This window comes from Crinia signifera, chromosome 3, assembly GCF_055691185.1.
Source record: "Crinia signifera chromosome 3, ASM5569118v1, whole genome shotgun sequence".
In the NCBI taxonomy this organism is placed as follows: Eukaryota; Metazoa; Chordata; class Amphibia; order Anura; family Myobatrachidae; genus Crinia; species Crinia signifera.
In genome coordinates this window covers 18,092,281-18,114,448 of record NC_139219.1, presented here as the reverse complement: position 1 = coordinate 18,114,448, position 22,168 = coordinate 18,092,281, and the positions used below count along the sequence as shown (strand labels likewise).

Sequence of the window (22,168 nt, the reverse complement as noted above, 5' to 3'; positions counted from 1 at the left end):
AATGTGGAGAAGGCATTACTGTATGGTGGCATCATGTGCATTGGGCCATGTGGGGCATAATCTGCAGTAGACATTACTGTATGGTGGCATAATGTGCACTGGGCCATACTGTGTGTGGTGCAATTTGTAAGGAGGATTACTGTGTGGGGCGTAAATTGGCACAATGGACAAAACTGTGTGGGGCATAATGTTGCACAATGGACATTACTGTATGAGGCAAAGTGTGACACACTGGGCATAACTCTGTGGGGCATAATGTAGTGCAATGAGCATTACTGTGTGCAGCATAATGTTATTCTCAATCACTCAAGATAGCGGGGCCCATGTAGCCCATGTGGCCTAGACCGCAGGGACAATAACAACATCTTTAGAAGACAGGACGCCAGAGAAATGTCACACTGTGAATCGGCTGAGGTCCAGATGTACTAAGCTTGAAAGTTATAAAATGGAGATTGATAAACTACCAGCCAATCAGCTCCTAACTGTCATGTCACAGGATGTGTTTGAAAAGTGAACCCTGTCGACTTAATCCCACGTCGACCTTTATGCATGTCGACCTAATGCTTGTCTATCCTATTTCAATTGTAATGAACGGGGGTAGAAGAGAGAAAACAGCGGTCCAAGACATAACTGGGTACTTGTGTATTATCACGGCGCCCACTACGGTATTTGCGTAGTGGGCTATTCAGGGTACTGAAATCGCATCGCATTGCATACCATTATTGTATTGTAACGCATCCGGACGACCTTTTCATACCCCACTATCCACTTCGGCGTGGAGTTGATCTTATATAGTGTGGCGAGTGCAGTGAGCCACCGAGCCCGAAGCGCGGGGACGTGTAATACATGTAACATAATACGCTTCCCCTCGCGGAGCTCGCTGCGCTCGCCACGCTTCGGGCTTGGTGGCTCACTACGCTCGCCACACTATATAAATACAACTTCACGCCGATGTGGATAGTGGGGATATGAAAAGGTCAGGCGTGGAGTTGATTTTATACAGTGTGGCGAGCCACCGAGCCTGAAGCGTGGTGAGAGCAGCAAGCCCCGCGAGGGGATGCGGATTACTTCACATGTGTTCCTCGTCCCCTCGCGGGGCTCGCTGCACTCACCACGCTTTGGGCGCAGTGGCTCGCTGCGCTCGCCACACTTTATTGAATCAACTCCACGCCGACGTGGATAGTGGGAATGAAAAGGTCCAGAGGATGTGTAACGCGTCCATTCGCGGGACTCGCTACGCTCGCCACGCTTCGGGCTGGCGTGGATAGTGTGGGTTTGAAAAGGAGGCACGAACCCCTAACCCAGTCGGCAGGGTTGCTGTACACTGCCGCAATAATTATTGAGAAGCAGGACCGTCTGAGACGCACCTGCGTATCAGACAGCTGGAGCGCCTCTCCGCCGGCGTCCGCCAGTGCAGGGGATCTGGTGGTTACCGGCGCTGTGTGAGAGGCGCTCACTAGGCTTGCCCTGGACGACAGGGACAGAGCCACGGATGCTGGGGACAGAGCTATGGACGCCGGGGACAGAGCCGGGCTACGCCATTGGGCTACGCTGAAAACGTAGCGTAGCCGGGCGCCGTGCTATTACACAAGTACCAAAAAATATATAAAGTATCATGGTTTTGTGATAGTAATAAGCTAACTCCCTTGTGCACATAAACCTAGAGTACTCTTGGTTAAAATGTGATATGAAATACAGTAGCACAACTCCTGCCTTAATGAGTACGGTACTTTTATTCTTTCACAGTTATTAATGGAACGTCCTGCTTTATTAACAGTTTATGAGCATTTCTGACATTTCCTCTCCGCATTACGATCAATGTAACATTTAAAGTTATATATATGTCTATTTCCAGTGTTTAATTAATGGTTTTGTCTCTTCTAATAAAGAATGCAGGACTCTATCTATGGGCCAAGGACAAGGTGTTCATGCACGCAGGCTCCTCCAGATGTCAGTGCAACAGGTGTGTATTATATGCCAGTAAGCCTTACAGAATACACTACACTAAATTACATTACTGCAAGTGTTTATTAGGAGTAAATTAAGAAAATAACAATGACAAATACCTAAGTTGGTCTTCACATAAAATGGACAATTGATCCTGAATTTGTCACTCAAAAAGAGGAAAAATACAAGGTTTACGAGACAGATGTACTGTGCAGTACAGTATGTTACAAACTATCCTCATAGGTATTGGATTATTGTGATTTCTTTGTTATTTTTCATTTCTACCACACTTTACATTAAGGGATACATTTACTAACCTGAGCTTTTAGAAGTGTGAGATGTTGCCCAAGCAATCTGACTCCACATATTATCTTCTAGAAAGTGCCCCCTGGCTTTGTCATTACCCTGCTGGCTGGTTGGGCATGGTGCTGGTTCTTAAAATAAGGGGGACCCTGACTCATTTTGTCCCCTGTATTTTGGAAAACAAGGACCGGCCCTTGGGCCTCGTGCTGGTTTTAAAAAATACAGGGAACCCCTACTTGAATGGTTTCCTGATTTTTTAAAACCAGGACCGGGTCTTTGAGCCTGTGGCTGGTTATGGCCGTGAGGGGGGGGGGGTTGTTTTATTTATTTATTTTTCTACAAAAAAAAAAAAGGTACTTGTGACTTGAAATTCCCTTGAAGAGAAAATCACGTTGCATTGTATGCTATTGTATTGCATGCGATGCGATTTGATGCGATTTTAATATGTACAGGCACCCAGATGCCTGTTTCATATGTGAAATGGCCCCCCAGACCCCATTTTTAATTGTATACCCACCCTGATGGCTAAATGACCCCCATTGTTAAAGCCACCTCACTATCAACGCCAACCCGAAGTGTGGCGAGCGCAGCAAGCCCGCGAGGGGCAGCGGTACGCGTCCTCCGACCTTTTCATACCCCCACTATCCACGTCGGCGTGGAGTTGATATTATATAGTGTGGCGAGCGCAGCGAGCCACCGAGCCCGAAGCGTGGCGAGGGGACGTGAATACCTTCACAGCTATACGCGTCCCCTCGCGGGCTTCACAGGTATCCGCGTCCGCTCGCCACACTATATAAAATCAACTCCGCGCCGACGTGGATAGTGGGGGTATGAAACGGTCGGAGGACGTGTACCGCCGCCCCTCGCTGCGCTCGCCACGCTTCGGGTTGGCGTTGATAGTGGGGTGGCGTTAACAATGGGGGGCATTTAGCCATCAGGGTGGGTATACAATTAAAAATGGGGTCTGGGGGGCCATTTCACATATGAAACAGGCATCTGGGTGCCTTCACATATTAAAATCGCGGCAAATCGCGTCAAATCGAATCGCATGCAATCTGATTGTATGCGATGCGATTTGACGCGATTTTTAGGTGCGATGAAGAAAAAAAATCTTTTTTTTTTCACTGAAGCCTGCACGGATCTGACTGATTTGTGCAGGCTGCTGATACAAATTTGGGTACTTATGTAGTATCTGGGCGTCCGATTTAGAAATCGGATCGGATCGCATCGTATGCGATGGTCAAGATTTTTCCATAGGATTCAATGTTAAAATGGTCTGAGTCCATTTTAACATAGAATTCAATGGGAAAAAGGGGTCCTTTTCCTTTCCCCACTATCCAAGTGGGCATGGAGTTGGATATAAACCTGTGGCGAGCGTAGCGAGCCACCGAGCCCCGCGAGGGGACACAGAATACTTTTTAAGAAATATGCGTCCCCTCGCGGGGCTCGCTTCGCTCGCCACGCTTCGGGCTTGGTGGCTCGCTGCGCTCGCCACGCTATATAAAATCAACTCTATGCCCACTTGGATAGTGGGGAAATGAACAGGACCTTCTTAACAACGAATCCTATGCAAAATCGCATCGAATCGCATCGCATCTGATTGTATGCCTTAAGGTAAGGCATACAATCACAAAATCGGCAGCCCAGATACTACATAAGTACCCAAATTTGTATATTAAATACATTCGGAAAGTACGAATCAGTCAAATACAACTGCTTTGAAAATTCCCCTCTGGAATATGAATTTGTATACGGCTATAACAATCGTATACATTTGTATTCAGAATACAAATACGTAAAATCGTATTCTTAGTAAATTTCCCACATAATGTACCGCTTTTTAAGTATCACTTAATGTAAAAATGTTTTTCTGCTATCGTTATCAAGATATATCACAAAAAAAAACACAGCAGTCTCAGGAATTGCAGTAGATACTGGAATGAAATTAAGACAATGCAATATTTTGGTGTAACAACAAATACACCAGTGGCGGCTCTTACCATTTAGGAGGAGGGGGGCTGCCGCAATGCGGGCCCCCCGTCCGCTGCCCCTGCTGCAATCCCTGCACCGTCCTTCATGCCGTCCCAGCCGCTGGTCTCCTGAACGGGGACCTTCACAGTAACTTCATACATGTTGCCCATGCGCTGGCCTAAGCCTCCATGGGTTGCCTTTGCAGCAGCCCCCGGAGGCTTAATCAGGTTCCCAGGTCCGGCGCATGCGCAGTATCGTCTGCGGTACTGCGCATGCGCAGAACCAGATTTGAGGGCTGCCGCGCATTTGCGCACAGAGAGGCATCTCGGAGGGAGGGAACACCTCCCAATGAGACTGCCTTGAGTGACTGGCAGGTCGGACTTTCAATAGGAAGTCACTGCCAGTCACACTGAAGCCAGTGCAGTCTCACAGACTGCATCTGGCTTCACAGACAGTGGCGGATTTTACCTTGAGGTGCTGCAGCCCATAGGTAAACACTGCCACTGTCAGTGGCGGCTCGTACCTTCTTGGGGGAGGGGGCTGCCTCTGGCCAGTACTACGATGCAGGCACCCCCTCCCCCTGTCGCCGCTGCAGCTACAGTCGCCGCTGCTGCTTCCTCCTCCCGGTCCCCGGTACCTGTGCTATGATGACAGGCACCGGGACTGGTGCATGCGCAGTACAAACATCTGTACTGCGCCATGTGGCCAGCTTCTATGGGCTGCTTCGGCAACAGCCCATAGAAGGGAATCATGGTCCTGGCGCCTGTGTAATACAAATGACAGGCACACGGACCAGCGCATGCGCAGTACCAATGTAGGTACTACGCATGCGCAAAAGCGAAATTTGCTCGGCAGCCCACAGAAAAGCGTCCCGAGAAAAGAAAACACTACCAGCCACAGCGAAGCCAGTGCAGTCTCACAGACTGCATCTGGCTTCACTACAGTGGTGGATTTTACCTGGGGGGCTGCAGCTTTGCAGCCCATAGGTAAAAACCGCCACTGGTGTCTCTATTGAATTTAAGATTTGTTTTGTGCAGTCATTTTGCTGCAGGCTGGATTAGTGGTGTTAATAATTATCAAATAAATAAACATTTACAATATTGCTTAATACAGACAAGCAAGACTTATTCTTGCCCCTTAAACATTATGCCACACGGAATGAGCCAAAATTGACATGCCACATGGAATAAGACAAAATTGACATTATGCCACTCAGATTGAGCAAAAAATTGACATTATGCCACACGGATTGAGCCAAAAATCCCGTAATGCCACACAGACTTTGCCAAAATTCTCGTTATGCAACCCAGTTTGTGCAAAAATTCATGTTATGACACCCGGTTTGAGCCAAAATTCACATTATGCCACACTAAATGAGCCAAAATTCACATTGTGCCACACAGATTGAGCCAAAATTCACGTTATGCCACACAGATTGAGACAAAATTCACATTATGCCACAATGAAATAGCCAACATTAATATTTTGCCAAACTAAAAGCCAAACTTCACATTATGCCACGCAGATTGAGACAATATTAATGTTATTCCACAAAATTTATGTTATGCCACACAGATTGAGCCAAAATTCACATTATGCCACACGGCGGGGATGCAGGGACAGAGACGGCGGTTTGATGCAGGGACCTTCTCACCACTAGCGGGATGAGATCAGAAATATTGCTGCAATCTCTCCCACTAAACATGTATACATTTTATATGATTTCCTCAGATCTGTCAGTCAACTTACTTACAGCCTGTTTAGGCTAGTACAGTATAAGAGCGTGATTTAGACCTGCTTGCTAAGCTGACTATATATGGAGCCTAGAGAGCAGGTTAATGCCGCCCTGGCGAAGGCACCTTCACCCCGCTGACCGGATCCCCTTCCTATGCTGCAAGGGGATGTGTACGCTTACACAGAGGAGAAATCAATCGATGTTCGCTATCCATCTAATTACTTTTCCTCTGTTTGCAGTAGAAAAGCGGTTTGCCAGGACTTTCGACTTCTCGCTGATGACTGATTTGTGGGCGGGCACTGATGTCATCTGCCCGCCCTGAGCAGGCCGGGGAACGCCTGCATTTCCTGGGACCCCCCCAGCATTTCTATGGGTGCGCCCAGTTTTTTTGTGGGCACTCCCATGAAATCCCGGTGGTCCACTCCGAAACACCCCCTGCCCGTCAATCAGGCAGCGAGTGCCCCGGCAAATGAAAATTCGACGCTCACTGTGTTGGACTGCACATGCGCATTAGCGCCTATGCCCAGTCCCCCACCATTGGGGACAAGGCCTAATTCGGACCCTAAGTGTGGCCGCCATGTGCAGCAACACTGACAGTGTGTTTGGTGTTTGTGATACAGGGAGGATGGCTATTACTTCAGAACTGTCACCATGGACTGGACTTTATGGACGAATTGCTTGACACTATTCAAACCAAAGAAGTGATTGAGGAAACATTTAGGATCTGGATAACGACCGAGGCTCACAGGAAGTTTCCAATAACTCTGCTGCAGGTGAGCGCTGCTAGAAATATTCTGTATTATACCCGATAAAAGCATGTGCAAAATCAAAATGTAGTTTTCTCTTCAACAGAGTTTTAAAGAAAGCAAAAATAATATAATTAAAATAATAGAAATAGCACATTACAGGAGAGTTGGGTTGAGCTGCACCTTCGTCTTGGTGTTTTACATTATACCTCTAATTGGTGCTCTGTGCATAGTTTTGTGTAAATATTAGAAATTAATTTGAAATTAAATTGTTGGTTGTTTAATAGAGATAAGTCCAAACCATTATTTCACTACCTGCAAGCCACACACAGCCCACAAACACATTGGAACCTTATCTTTCTACACTTCTCTACATGTAAAGGTTGGTTTCATTTAAGGTAAGAATCATTTTAAGACCTGCTTTTATATGTCAAGGTAGTTATTTTGTAACCCTTTACACACATTCAGTAAGTGTTTTTATATACTTTAAACAGCAGCACACTCAATCTACTCAACGTTTTCACTGTAACACCAACATAACTTGATTTAAAATTAAAAGCAATGTGGGGACACATAGATAGTGATTAAAATGCAACATTAGAACATAATAAATATACATGTAATGAGGGTTAAAATGTATTTTTATTAGGCTGTTCATTAAGGTAGACAATTGAGGTAATAGAAAACAATAATTGATGAACAATTAGAATAATTAATGTAATTGTCTTAATCATAGTTGAAAGGGTAGATTACGAGGGCCATATATGTGAAGGGTATGCCAGCGTGCACGGACGTACGCTCACTCTCACGAGCGGTGACATACGCTGAGTTTTCCATTGAAAACAATAGAGACTCGTCCGTGCACGGTGGCGTACGCTCAGATAGCCGCAAGAAGTCGGTGGGAAGACGGACGAGAGACGTCGTAAACGGTGGCATACGCTCTGTTGTACGCCAGTTGTTGGAGTCTAAGCGGTGATCCATGCGTGTACGTTGGCGTACGCTCAAGTGTACGCCACTCCTCTTTGTCAGTGTTTGTGTCCGTCCGTATGCGGCTGTTTTGTGGGTGGACTTTCGCTCACTGGCCGCGTACGGGGAACGTACGCTGATATGGATCGTACGTACGTTTGGCCGCCGCAACCAGAGTAAGGTCCATGGTGAGGATTCGGCCCCGACATTGAATACAGCGAGGGGATTTCACGGCGAGGATGGCTTATTTTCGGCGAGGAAAAGCAATCCTCGCCGTACAAACCCCCTCGCCAATGGCATTGAATTCGGCTCCTTGTAGCAACCCGTCACAAGTAATAAAGGGGGATGCACTGATTGGTCAGTTTATTGCAGTCCCCATGCTCTGACTACTGCCTATCCAATGGCATATGCCGAAAGCTTTTGGAGAAATCACATATAGGAGTTTTAAACTAAGGGGCAATTCAGACCTGCTCATTGCGGGCCGAATTTGCACCCATGTCCGATGTTTGGGGTTTGCACATGCCCGAATATGGGCATTTGCAAACCCCGGAGTAAACGCCTTTGGCGAGTTTCACACTCACCAGGACGTTTGCTCAGTGATAGGCGTGCAGGAGGGCATCTCCCAGCAATTTATGGGCGTGCCCACAAAAATGCTGGGTGGAACCCTACCAACGCTGGGGTGTCAATGTTTGACGTCAACGCCCGCCCTAGCTTTTTGACGGTCTCAGTCCAGGATAAAGGAAAGCGAGCGACCATCTTATGATTTTTCCTCCGTGTGGCCGCATACAAGCGACGGACCTGAATCAGGTCCATAACTCTTTATTTTAATTAAAAAATAAATTTTTTTTTTTTTTTTCAACAGATATCTATCAAATTTACCGATGAATCCCCCCAGGGAATCCGGGCTTGCTTGAAGGAGACATTTGCTGGAATTAGTCAGGATCTACTGGATGCCAGCTACCTCCCTATGTGGAGACCTCTGCTGTACACTGTGGCCTTTCTGCACTCCGCTGTCCAGGTTAGAATGTCTCCACATGACTTGTCACTGGGTTCTGTCAGACAGCTCCCACTCTGCATATTAGTCAACATAGTACATCACCAGATACTTCATTGTAACTTCTCCACAGCTTTGTACCACTGCTATTTCTCCAAATGGGTTAAACATTTGCATCCAGGCAGCCCAGGCTCCTCCTCCCCCTCTGCCCCGCCTGCACCTCAGGCATCTAGTTTCAGTTTTGTGCCAGCAGCCAGTGCACCTTTTAGAACCTGGGGCTGCTTTCATATTATACTTGACGTACCATCTATTAGGTATGGGTCATTGCGTCGACCCTATTTAGGTTGACATGCATTGGTTCGACCACTGAAGGTCGACAGATAAAAATAGGTCGACATGGCTAAGGTCGACAGGGTTGGCAGCTTCCCTTATGGAACCTACTGATAAGAAGCTGAAAATTATTTCCATGCATGCCGGGGCAGTTGTCAGAGCAGTATTATCTTTGGAGTGGGTCGCAAGGCACTAGGAGAATGGGCAGACGCCTTATCTGTAGATCTCTCGGCTGCCTTAGACTCGGGCACCTTGGCGTCCAGGTTTTCCACATCAGCGGTTGCAGCCAGAAGGACAATGTGGCTGTGTTCCTGGAAGGGGGAGTCTAAGTGAGTCTACCATATGAGGGGGTCACTGCTTGTTGGTTCAAAATTGGACAAAATTGTGGCTCAGTTACAGCTGCTAAGACTGCATTTCTTTGCTCCACAGGAACTCCTAGGCTGCATGCAGCTTCTTGTTTAGCAGGGGTCTGGCGGTCGGATCGCCAGTTTCTGGAAGGGGACACGCGCGCACGTGACGTTCGCGCATCCCCTTCCGACTGAGCTTCCCATCGGCCCATGTCCGCCAGTCCCTGCCACCATTGTGGTTTAGGGGGAAAGACTTTCCATTTTGGGCTCTGTCATTTGGACTACCGCAGCACCTCTTGTATTCATGTAGGTCATGGATATCATGGCAAGCTGCCTCAGATCACATCCATCGAGGTGGAGATCCATAGATGAATTATCAATTAGCCCAAGTCGTTCATGGATCTGACTTAGTTCATGCTACACCTAGGTGCCCTCTTGGACTTGAGATCGCTGGGGGTCTTCCTGCCGGAGGTACAGACACAAGATGATCCTTCAATCACGGATCAAGGACCTTCTCGGTCAGAAAAGGGTCTCCAAACATTCCTGTATGAAAATCCTAGGATCAATGGTCTCTGCCTTTGACCTAGTGGAATATGCACAGTACCATTTTTGTCCATTGCAGAGAGAGAGATTCTATCTGACTCGACGGGGTCTCGCCTCCACATTCGATCCCAAATTCTTGTTCTCTTTCAGGAAATGCATCTGTCTCTTTGGTGGCTCAGGATCGGAATGTACAGATAGGATGACCCTTCTGGATCAAGACTTAGGTTCTCCTCACCGCTGACACCAGTTTGTGCTGGTGGGGACCAGTCATTTGTCATTAGACTTTCCAGGGACTTTGGCCACCTCAGTAGAGTCAGTTATGACCTGTTGAACTTTAGAGCTGTGTTTTAAAGCTATTTGTCAGATGGAGTCTTTGCTTCAAGGCCAACCGGTTTGGGTTTAGCCAGACAACATGGCAACAGTCATTTACATCAATAATCAGGGCAGAAAGCACAGTCTTTCTACCATGTTGGAAGCCTTCACATGGGCAGAGAACATTCCAACCCTGTCGGCACTCTTCATCCCAGGAATCCTGATTTGCGAGGTGGAATTTACAACCGCCACAGGATTCATGTGGGCATGTTGGTCCCTACATTAGGAGATGTTCCAATCGCTGGTACATCACTGGGGTCTTCCGGAGATGGATCTGTTGGCGTCCCGACACAACTTCAAAGTTCCCCTATAAGGAGGAAGGACAAGAGATCCAGGTGCCAGCCTAATAGATCTACAAAAGAAAGAGGTGGGTAACTATCTTACCCGTAGGAGGCGCAGAGGTGTGAGTGGCTTTGTCAAGCTGCAGTACAGTGGTGGGGAGTGTCAATCCCCAAGATAAATGTGGGAAAAAGGACTGCGCTTATATCCAATATTTAACAAAATTAATACTTAGACATTTCGAGTACCACTATATTGGTTTTTATTATTTTTTTTAAATTATGATTCTAAACAATATAAACTTCACAACATTATAGGTCAGATATTGGCCATTCAAAAACCTTAAAATAAGGGGAGGGGAAAGCGAACTGGTGAATATTGTAATTCCATACGGTACCGTATTTTTGGAGAAACCAATTGGTTTTAGAGCTCTGTATGTGCAGATCTGGTGTCCTTATTCTTAGATATCCTCACTTGGTATTGTTGAGACTGGGACATAAGCAGTAGAGCCCCATGGCAATTCCTTGTTTGGGGATCCAAATTCCTCTTATGTAGATTTGCAAGGAAAGAATCGGGGGTTGCCTCTGGGTGATGGTGCGGCCCAGGATGGTGTCAACAATTAATCAGGTGTTGCCTCTGGGTGATGCTGTGGCCCAGGATAGTGTCCACATTGGATCAGGAGTTGCCTCTGAGTGATGGTGTGGCCCAGGATAGTGTCCACAGTGGTGTAGATTGCCAGAGGATCAGGATAGGAACACTCTGCAGTGTTTCAGGACTTTCTTTGTATTCAGTCAGTCTGATAAACTACCAACGCGTTTCACTCCACTAGGGAGCTTTTTCACACCTTGACTAACTGCATACCACCTTCTGCCTGCATAGCACCTCCTGCCTGCATACCACCTCCTGCCTGCATACCACCTCCTAACTGCACACCACCTCCTAACTGCATACCAACTCCTGCCTGCATACCACCTCCTAACTGCATACCCCCTCCTGCCTGCATACCATCTCCTAACTGCATACCACCCTCTGCCTGCATACCACCCTCTGCCTGCATACCACCCTCTGCCCCTCTGCCTGCATACCACCTCCTAACTGCATACCACCCTCTGCCTGCATACCACCCTCTGCCTGCATACCACCTCCTGCCTGCATACCACCTCCTAACTGCATACAACCTCCTGTCTGCATACCACCTCCTAACTGCATACCCCCTCCTAACTGCATACCACCTCCTAACTGCATACCACCTCCTGCCTACATACCACCTCCTAACTGCATACCACCTCCTGCCTGCATACCACCTCCTGCCTGCATACCACCTCCTGCCTGCATACCACCTACTAACTGCATACCACCACCTTCTGCCTGCATACCACCTCCTAACTGCATACCACCTTCTGCCTGCATACCACCTCCTGCCTGCATACCACCTCCTGCCTGCATACCACCCTCTGCCTACATACCACCCTCTGCCTGCATACCACCTCCTAACTGCATACCACCCTCTGCCTGCATACCACCTTCTGCCTGCATACCACCTCCTGCCTGCATACCACCTCCTGCCTGCATACCACCTCCTAACTACATACCACCTCCTGCCTGCATACCACCCCCTAACTGCATACCACCACCTAACTGCATACCCCCTCCTGCCTGCATACCACCTCCTAACTGCATACCACCCTCTGCCTGCATACCACCCTCTGCCTGCATACCACCCTCTAACTGCATACCACCCTCTGCCTGCATACCACCCTCTGCCTGCATACCACCTCCTGCCTGCATACCACCTCCTAACTGCATACCACCTCCTGCCTGCATACCACCTCCTAACTGCATACCCCCTCCTGCCTGCATATCACCTCCTAACTGCATACCACCTCCTGCCTGCATACCACCTCCTAACTGCATACCACCTCCTAACTGCATACCCCCTCCTGCCTGCATACCACCTCCTAACTGCATACCACCTCCTGCCTGCATACCACCCTCTGCCTGCATACCACCTCCTAACTGCATACCACCTTCTGCCTGCATACCACCTCCTGCCTGCATACCACCCTCTGCCTGCATACCACCCTCGGCCTGCATACCACCCTCTGCCTGCATACCACCCTCTGCCTGCATACCACCTCCTAACTGCATACCAGCCTCTGCCTGCATACCACCTTCTGCCTGCATACCACCTCCTGCCTGCATACCACCTCCTGCCTGCATACCACCCCCTAACTGCATACCCCCTCCTGCCTGCATACCACCTCCTAACTGCATACCACCTTCTGCCTGCATACCACCTCCTGCCTGCATACCACCTCATGCCTGCATACCACCCTCTGCCTGCATACCACCCTCTGCCTACATACCACCCTCTGCCTGCATACCACCTCCTAACTGCATACCACCCTCTGCCTGCATACCACCTTCTGCCTGCATACCACCTCCTGCCTGCATACCACCCCCTAACTGCATACCACCACCTAACTGCATACCCCCTCCTGCCTGCATACCACCTCCTAACTGCATACCACCCTCTGCCTGCATACCACCCTCTAACTGCATACCACCCTCTGCCTGCATACCACCCTCTGCCTGCATACCACCTCCTAACTGCATACCCCCTCCTGCCTGCATACCACCTCCTAACTGCATACCACCTCCTGCCTGCATACCACCTCCTAACTGCATACCACCTCCTAACTGCATACCCCCTCCTGCCTGCATACCACCTCCTAACTGCATACCACCTCCTGCCTGCATACCACCTCCTGCCTGCATACCACCTTCTGCCTGCATACCACCTCCTGCCTGCATACCACCTCCTGCCTGCATACCACCCTCTGCCTGCATACCACCCTCGGCCTGCATACCACCCTCTGCCTGCATACCACCTCCTGCCTGCATACCACCTCCTAACTGCATACCACCTCCTAACTGCATACCACCTCCTGCCTGCATACCAGCCTCTGCCTGCATACCACCTTCTGCCTGCATACCACCTCCTGCCTGCATACCACCTCCTGCCTGCATACCACCTCCTAACTGCATACCACCTAACTGCATACCCCCTCCTGCCTGCATACCACCTCCTAACTGCATACCACCCTCTGCCTGCATACCACCCTCTGCCCCTCTGCCTGCATACCACCTCCTAACTGCATACCACCCTCTGCCTGCATACCACCCTCTGCCTGCATACCACCTCCTGCCTGCATACCACCTCCTGCCTGCATACCACCTCCTGCCTGCATACCACCTACTAACTGCATACCACCACCTCCTGCCTGCATACCACCTCCTAACTGCATACCTCCTCCTGCCTGCATACCACCTCCTTACTGCATACCACCTCCTGCCTGCATACCACCTCCTGCCTGCATACCACCTCCTGCCTGCATACCACCTCCTGCCCGCATACCACCTCCTGCCTGCATACAACCCTCTGCCTGCATACCACCCTCTGCCTGCATACCACCTCCTAACTGCATACCACCTTCTGCCTGCATACCACCTCCTGCCTGCATACCACCCTCTGCCTGCATACCACCCTCTGCCTACATACCACCCTCTGCCTGCATACCACCTCCTAACTGCATACCACCCTCTGCCTACATACCACCCTCTGCCTGCATACCACCTCCTAACTGCATACCACCCTCTGCCTGCATACCACCCTCTGCCCCTCTGCCTGCATACCACCTCCTAACTGCATACCACCCTCTGCCTGCATACCACCCTCTGCCTGCATACCACCTCCTGCCTGCATACCATCTCCTGCCTGCATACCACCTACTAACTGCATACCACCACCTCCTGCCTGCATACCACCTCCTAACTGCATACCTCCTCCTGCCTGCATACCACCTCCTTACTGCATACCACCTCCTGCCTGCATACCACCTCCTGCCTGCATACCACCTCCTGCCTGCATACCACCTCCTGCCTGCATACCACCTCCTGCCCGCATACCACCTCCTGCCTGCATACAACCCTCTGCCTGCATACCACCCTCTGCCTGCATACCACCTCCTAACTGCATACCACCTTCTGCCTGCATACCACCTCCTGCCTGCATACCACCTCCTGCCTGCATACCACCCTCTGCCTGCATACCACCCTCGGCCTGCATACCACCCTCGGCCTGCATACCACCCTCTGCCTGCATACCACCTCCTAACTGCATACCACCCTCTGCCTGCATACCACCTCCTGCCTGCATACCACCTCCTGCCTGCATACCACCTCCTGCCTGCATACCACCCCCTAACTGCATACCACCTCCTAACTGCATACCCCCTCCTGCCTGCATACCACCTCCTAACTGCATACCACCCTCTGCCTGCATACCACCCTTTGCCCCTCTGCCTGCATACCACCTCCTAACTGCATACCACCCTCTGCCTGCATACCACCCTCTGCCTGCATACCACCTCCTGCCTGCATACCACCTCCTAACTGCATACCACCTCCTGCCTGCATACCACCTCCTAACTGCATACCCCCTCCTGCCTGCATACCACCTCCTAACTGCATACCACCTCCTGCCTGCATACCACCTCCTGCTGGCATACCGCCTCCTAACTGCATACCACCCTCTGCCTGCATACCACCTCCTAACTGCATACCTCCTCCTGCCTGCATACCACCACCTCCTGCCTGCATACCACCTCCTGCCTGCATACCACCTCCTGCCTGCATACCACCCTCTGCCTGCATACCACCTCCTAACTGCATACCACCCTCTGCCTGCATACCACCTCCTAACTGCATACCACCCTCTGCCTGCATACCACCCTCTGCCTGCATACCACCCCTTTTAAAAAACTGGAGATTTCTTACCAAATCTTTCACTTTCTGATTCTCTCACCCAATTACATTTCACCCCAAATGTTTGGCAGGAACGACGGAAATTTGGTCCTATCGGCTGGAATATTCCATATGAATTCAACTCTGCAGACTTCAAAGAAAGTGTCCAGTTCATTCTAAATCACATGGATGAGTGTGATATCAAAAAAGTAAGTCTCTAAAACAAGTAAAATAAAATAAATAAAAAAGTCTGAATTCTGACATGCCTCTGTGATCACAAATGGTCCTGTACTGGTCATAAATACTGTCCTATCCTGCTGTTCAGTGCTTTGTGATATGTCCTGTGCTGTTCTTTATGGTTTCTTGATATATAGTTTTACTTTTCCAAGAGATCCGGGAGACTCCTGATTTTTTTGGTGCCCCAGAAAAGGGTCTGAATCTCCCACATAACACAGTTTTTTGGGGTGTGCAGCTTGTGATGGCTGCATGATTGTACCTGCAAATACATTATGTCTGAGTTCTACCGCTGTGGCCAGTCTGCGAAGCCACAGACCAACCCTTCGATGTTATTGAAAATTAAGTATAGGGCCTGATTCAGAGCTGATCGCTTATTAGAGAATTCGCATATCAAGCGATTATCGAATGGCTGTGTATGTGTATCAGATACAAAGCAGCTGGCAGAAAGTGTTTGGGGGTAAAAACTGGATGTTTTGTGGGAGTGTCAGAAAGAACGCAGGCGCACCGAAGCGGTTTGTGACATGAACGCCAGCCTCGATAAGCCCCGTCTCAGTCGCAGGTTAGTGGAAGGGTCCGAGCTACTCACATTTGCACAGACTGTAAATACCATTAGATGGTTCGGGAATTGTGTATGGATTTGCAAGTCGATAGGGGTTAGCAATCTCTTCGCAATTCACTCGCAAATCTGGACCATAGTCCACCAATTTGTCACCATTGCAATTAAGCCTGCAATGGCTCCAGCGGGCTTCTCCTTCCATCCCTGGGCAGCAGTTTCACTCGCTAACATTAGCAGCTCCGTACCCTAGAGAATCACAATTGCAGTTGCATTTTCATACAAACATGAATTAGACCCAAAACCACAAATCATTGCTTAGTAAATTTACCAAGCGTCCCCTCCTGAACTGTTCTTCACCCCTCTGATTCAGTTGCTTTATATATTGTACAATAGAAAAGGAAATATGTTGAATTGAATATAATAAATCTTTATGCACAAAAGCTCAATAGAATCTGTTAGAGCATATTTGCTGTAACTGTTCTTTGCATTCATACAATGTAATATATCACATTTCTGTTTGTTCAGAGCGTATCCTGGAGCACTGTGAGGTATATGATCGGAGAAGTGATGTATGGAGGCCGTGTCACTGATGATTATGACAGACGTCTTCTTAACTGCTTTGTCAGAGTACGCAAGTCTTACTCCAGTCTATGTTATCAGAAGAACACAAGTAATGCTGTTGCTAATAATCAGGCCCGCCACCAGGAATTGTGGAGTCCGGGAATCATTTCCAGTCCGCCCCCCTCCCCTCCTCACTTCACTTACCGTAACCCGGTTCCTGCTCCACCATCTCCTCTTCCGCTGAGCTGCAGCCTGGACGTCACAAAGAGCAGGCCTCTTCAACTCAGGATGTCGGTGGCCAATTAAAATGCAGCACCGGCTGGTGAGCCAATCAGAGCTCGCGTACCGACAGCCACTCTGATTGGCTCAAAAGCCAGGGCAGCATTTTATTTGGCCACCAGCGTCCTGGGTTGAATAAACCTGCGCTCCGGGACCTGCTTTGTTCAGCACAGCGGAGGCAGTTGGGGGAGGGGGGGTTGCGGTGGGCAAAATGAGCAGCAGCAGAGTTAGGGAACGGGGGAGATGATGATGTTGTACAAAGTGATGGAGATATTTGGGGGGGGGTGGAGACTCTGGATGGAGGAAAGATGATGAGTTTGGTTTTGTCAATGTTGAGCTTCAGAGAGTGCTCAGACATCCAGGAGGAGATGGCAGAGAGAGAGCTGGATTCCCGGTAGAGGACAGAGGAGGAGAGGTCGGGAGATGAGAGGTATAGTTTATTATCATTGGCATAGAGGTGGTATCCAAATGAGCGTATGAGAGCACCCAGGGAAGAGGTGTACAGGGAGAACAGAAGGCAGCCTAGGACAGAACCCTGGGAGACCCAGCAGAGAGGATAGAAGGGGGTGAGGTGGAGCCAGAGGCAGAACTCTGGGAGGCAATGGAGTCATCTGCCGCCGGGCTCCTGCTCCCAAGGGGGCACCTCTTTTCCACTGTGAGTTTGAATCAGTTAATTGAAAGCCGTTGATATCGTTTCTGCGTCTGACTCCCCCTCCTAGCAGGACCATAGATGTCACACACTCTTTATTCTAAACACAATATCCATAACATACATACATGCATACATATATTTATATAAGGTGCGTGTGTTGGGGGGGGGGGGGGGGCACCAATATTTATCTTGCCTCCGGGCAACTTGGACGAACTTACGCCACTGGGTGGAGCCAGAGGCAGCCACTGAGAAGGAGAAGTATTAACATATATTGCAATGTTATATGTAAGTGTCTATGGTATACGCAAGATCTAAAAGCCTTAGCTCCAGGCAACCTTGCTGTCAGTAATAAGATCTCAGTGCTGACATTATCTAGCAATGGGCATGTATGTTCAGGTAACTTTTTTTTTTTTTTTCATTTTTCAAGTTCCTTATGCTTTTCGCTTTATATCCTTCTATATTTTTGTAGATGTGGTTCAGTGAGAAGATGTTTGATTCCACATTCTGTTTCTCTGCCGGATATAAGATTCCTCAATGTGCGACTACAGAGCACTACTTGGATTACATCCAGTCTCTGCCTGTACCTGACACCCCTGAAGTGTTTGGTTTGCACTCTAATGCTGACATCTTGTAAGTAACTTATATTTATGAACCATCAGACTGCTATAATGTGTTTCTCATTCATGGTGTTGTAAGGATACAATATTTCAGATCACTCTGGAATGGTGGTAGACAAAAAAACAATGTTAGTTTATTAAACAGAATGGGTGATAAATAGCACAGCACACTTCTGCATTACAATACAATAAAACCAAAATGAATCCCTGGCATCACCTCTTAAGGCCCATACACACTGGGCAATTTTGAGCTCAAATATCCTAGTGTGTATGAGCAGCTGATGAGCGGTGAGTGCTGATGCCTGCTCCGGCATCAATACTACAGGACGAGTGAACCACTTTCCATAGTCTCCTACTATGTAAAGTGGTTTACCCCTGTAAAATCGCAGGGCCGGGAGAAAATCGCTCATAGTGTATGCACTGAGCGATTTATCGGCCAGCAATTTTTGGGTGCCATTGCCAGTGTTAAAACACGTTGAAATGGCACCTTGCACTGTTCGCAAATAGGATTGACCCCTTGGTGAGCGGTGTCTGGAAGGACACATAAAGGTGGGGAATCTGCTGGAGGGATACATGGTATGGAGCTTATGAAGAGAGATGGGTGTTGAGCTGCTGGAGTGACAGGGGCAGATTGGGTATAAAAGTCACTAATGTGGTCATTATGTGTATAAGGGACACTACTGCTGTGGGCATTATGTGTATAAGGGACACTACTGCTGTGGGCATTATGCGTATATAGGGCACAACTCTGAGCATTATGAGTAAGGGACACTATTACTGTGAATATTTTGAGTAATACCATGTTCTCATTGCCACCCCTGCAAAAACCTGGGTTTTTTATCCTGGGGTTTTGCCAGGACACAGATCATCTCATCTCACAGACCCTCTTCAAACTGCACCTTGGACCCAGGAAATTCCCTGGCCTGCCTAGTTCACACTGGTTCCCGGGTCTGCCCTGCCAACAAGTGTGAGGAATCTAAGAGCAGCTTTGATTGTTAGTACATGAGCCTTATAGTATCACAGCTGCTGCTCCAACTCAGCTTATCCTTGCTGCATTGTGAAGCATAATAAAGCCGAGTGCTGCTTCTTGGTTGCAGCGGCTGTGATGCACAGCATTGCTGATCCCCAGGGACACTGCACATTTTAAAAACAACATTAAAGGTGCTATATTATACTACCCCACAGATATATAATGTTGTATGTTTTGATCAATGACTTTAATTGTAAATTGATTTTGAGTTGATAAGTATTTCTAAAAATCATGATACAGAAATTGATAACACCTGTAGACCTAAGGGCAGTGACGAAATTACAGAGGGTGCAATGGTTTATGGAAATCAAATAGAAGGTCAACGATGAGAGTTTGCCAGAGGTATCCAAGCCTCTAGTTCCGCCACTGCATCAGAAACACTGGTTCTAGACACAAGACAAGAGAAGGGTTTGCGTCAGTAGCCTAATGTTAATGTGTGCAGACATTTCTGGAGCTGTCTAATATCTTCATTTACACTAGTTTAGTCATATGGTGATTGATGTGACTGATGTTACTGTATACATGAGTAATGGAAGAGCTATAGCGGTGTAACAGCTCAGTATACAGTGTATGAGACATCCTGTAAAGGTAGACATACGCAACTGCAGCCATTACTATTATGTGTTACAGACGTCAGAACAACATGACAGCTGAAGTGCTGGACACTATAGCCAAAATCCAACCCGCAGAGAGTGCTGGAGTGGGGGAAACCCGTGAGGCTGCTGTATATCACATACTGCAAGGCATGCTGGATAAACTGCCACCGGATTATATCCCTCATGAGGTAGTTCTCCTACATACAACTATACTTTATATATTTACCTTTCCTAATTATACTTCTACATATGTGTCCAAATACATCTAGGCTCATGGCGTGTTAAACAGCCCTTCTAGTCATGCCATCACCTGATTCGGTAACCTCAGGTGTCTTTTTATGCAACTTTTTCAATTAAAATTAGTCATATTCGCAAAACAATAGAAATAAAATGCACAAGCAGCTGATGCTGAATACAATGATATGTGGCATTCCTATATGTTATGTACGACTGTGCCTGTATCTTCATACAGTGTTTTGGTAGCCACCAGCGATACCGCCAATGCTAACTTTGGTGCAGGCGGTGACCTATGGTGATGCGGGGAAGTGACATCATACAAGGTCACGCAGATGCGGGAAGCACTGTCCGTACATTGCTCTCCAGTGACCTCTCAGGATGTATCCCCTTTCTGCCGATGCTCATCTGAATGACAATTAAAATCCTGATCCTTGTACATCGATGATTGGTGACCTGATGGGGAATCTGAAAAATACATCATGGTAAAAATCCTAATAGCAAAATAGCAGCGCTTATGAGACGCTAATGATAATATAAATGAAATATATATTATGACAATGTTTAATCAATAAAAATGCACATGACAAATACAGTCACATTTAAAAACTACTGATACGGTATCTTAATGTGGTGCAAAGTTCCAACACACAGCAGCTGGTGCTAGGCTGAGATGGGGTTGTGGGGTGAACATTGGACCCGCCCCCCACCCCTCTCGGTGCCAGTGAAAGTATCTAGCAGGGACAAAAGGATTATTAACCTTTTTAAGTGTCATTTTCTGTTTGAGCCAATGCCACTGATGAGATAATTATTCTTACTCTTATCCTGTCTGCAAATTAATTACCATTCTGTGGTTTATACTGTTCATTTATTGACTATAAATTATACACTCATGGAATCCAGTGGGTTTTTTAATTATTACAGTATACTGTATGCTGCCTAGCACTTAATATTTATAGCCTTGAGACTAAACCCCGGCTGTATTGCGGTGCAAGTCCAGCGGCTGTGCGGGATGTTAGCTGAATTTTTTTTATTATTATTATTATTATTATTATTATTATTATTATTATTATTATTATTATTTATTTTAACATTTACATGTTTAGCATGTTTTATATTGCCCCTTTAAAAACCCTTTTGAGCTCTGGCAGAATCCCACGCAGCCGCCGAACTTGCACCACAATACATCTGGCCCCAAGATTTTACATTTACAATATTCGGTACTTATGTAGTATCTGGGCGCCCGATTTAGAAATCGGGTCGGATCGGGCGCATCGCATCGCATCGCATGCGACCATCGGATGCGATGCGATGCAATGACCCGATTTTTCCATAGAAATCAATGTTAAAATGGACTTAGTCCATTTTAACATGGAATTCAATGGGAAAAAGGGGTCCTTTTCATACCCCTACTATCCAAGTGGGCATGGAGTCGGATATAAACCTGTGGCGAGCGTAGCGAGCCACCGAGCCCGAAGCGTAGCGAGCCCCGCGAGGGGACACAGAATACCGTCCCCTCGCGGGGCTCGCTTCGCTCGCCACGCTTCGGGCTCGGTGGCTCGCTACGCTCGCCACAGGTTTATATCCAACTCCATGCCCACTTGGATAGTAGGGGTATGAAAAGGACCCCTTTTTCCCATTGAATTCCATGTTAAAATGGACTAAGTCCATTTTAACATTGATTCCTATGGAAAAATCGGGTCATCGCATCGCATCCGATGGTCGCATGCCATGCGATATCGCATCGCATCTGATTGTATGCCTTAAATTAAGGCATACAATCAAAAAATCGGACGCCCAGATACTACATAAGTACCCAATATTCATACTGTTGTTTGCAGACTTTTAAAAGGGATTGTTAATAATTTATTTCTAACAAGTCTATAGTGCTGTATGGTCATTGAGATAACAGATAGTGAAAAAACACATTGTAAATGGTAGAATATTTACCCACCTTTGGAGACTTTACACTCTATCAGATATAACATAAGGGAACATATCGCTGCGCTGTATTATTCATGTGTTTTGCTGCTGATCACAATCACGTACCAGGAGGCCTTATACTCA

The 22,168-nt window shown here is 47.8% G+C and overlaps 1 protein-coding gene across 8 annotated transcripts in view; it reads left to right on the top strand.

Moving 5' to 3' along the window:
* Window positions 1–22,168, top strand: part of DNAH8 (dynein axonemal heavy chain 8) — a 358,983-nt gene that overhangs the window by 326,298 nt on the left and 10,517 nt on the right. For 6 of the 8 annotated variants that reach the window (XM_083175420.1, XM_083175419.1, XM_083175417.1 and 3 more), the window contains 7 exons: window positions 1,890–1,963; window positions 6,577–6,729; window positions 8,531–8,686; window positions 15,432–15,548; window positions 16,658–16,759; window positions 18,094–18,254; window positions 19,902–20,055. In XM_083175420.1, coding sequence (XP_083031546.1) covers window positions 1,890–1,963; window positions 6,577–6,729; window positions 8,531–8,686; window positions 15,432–15,548; window positions 16,658–16,759; window positions 18,094–18,254; window positions 19,902–20,055 — 917 coding nt within the window. Of the gene's footprint in view, window positions 1–1,889; window positions 1,964–6,576; window positions 6,730–8,530; window positions 8,687–9,421; window positions 9,613–15,431; window positions 15,549–16,657; window positions 16,760–18,093; window positions 18,255–19,901; window positions 20,056–22,168 lie in introns of those variants that run through there. The other 2 variants (XM_083175421.1, XR_014471558.1) reach the window with 2 other exon arrangements.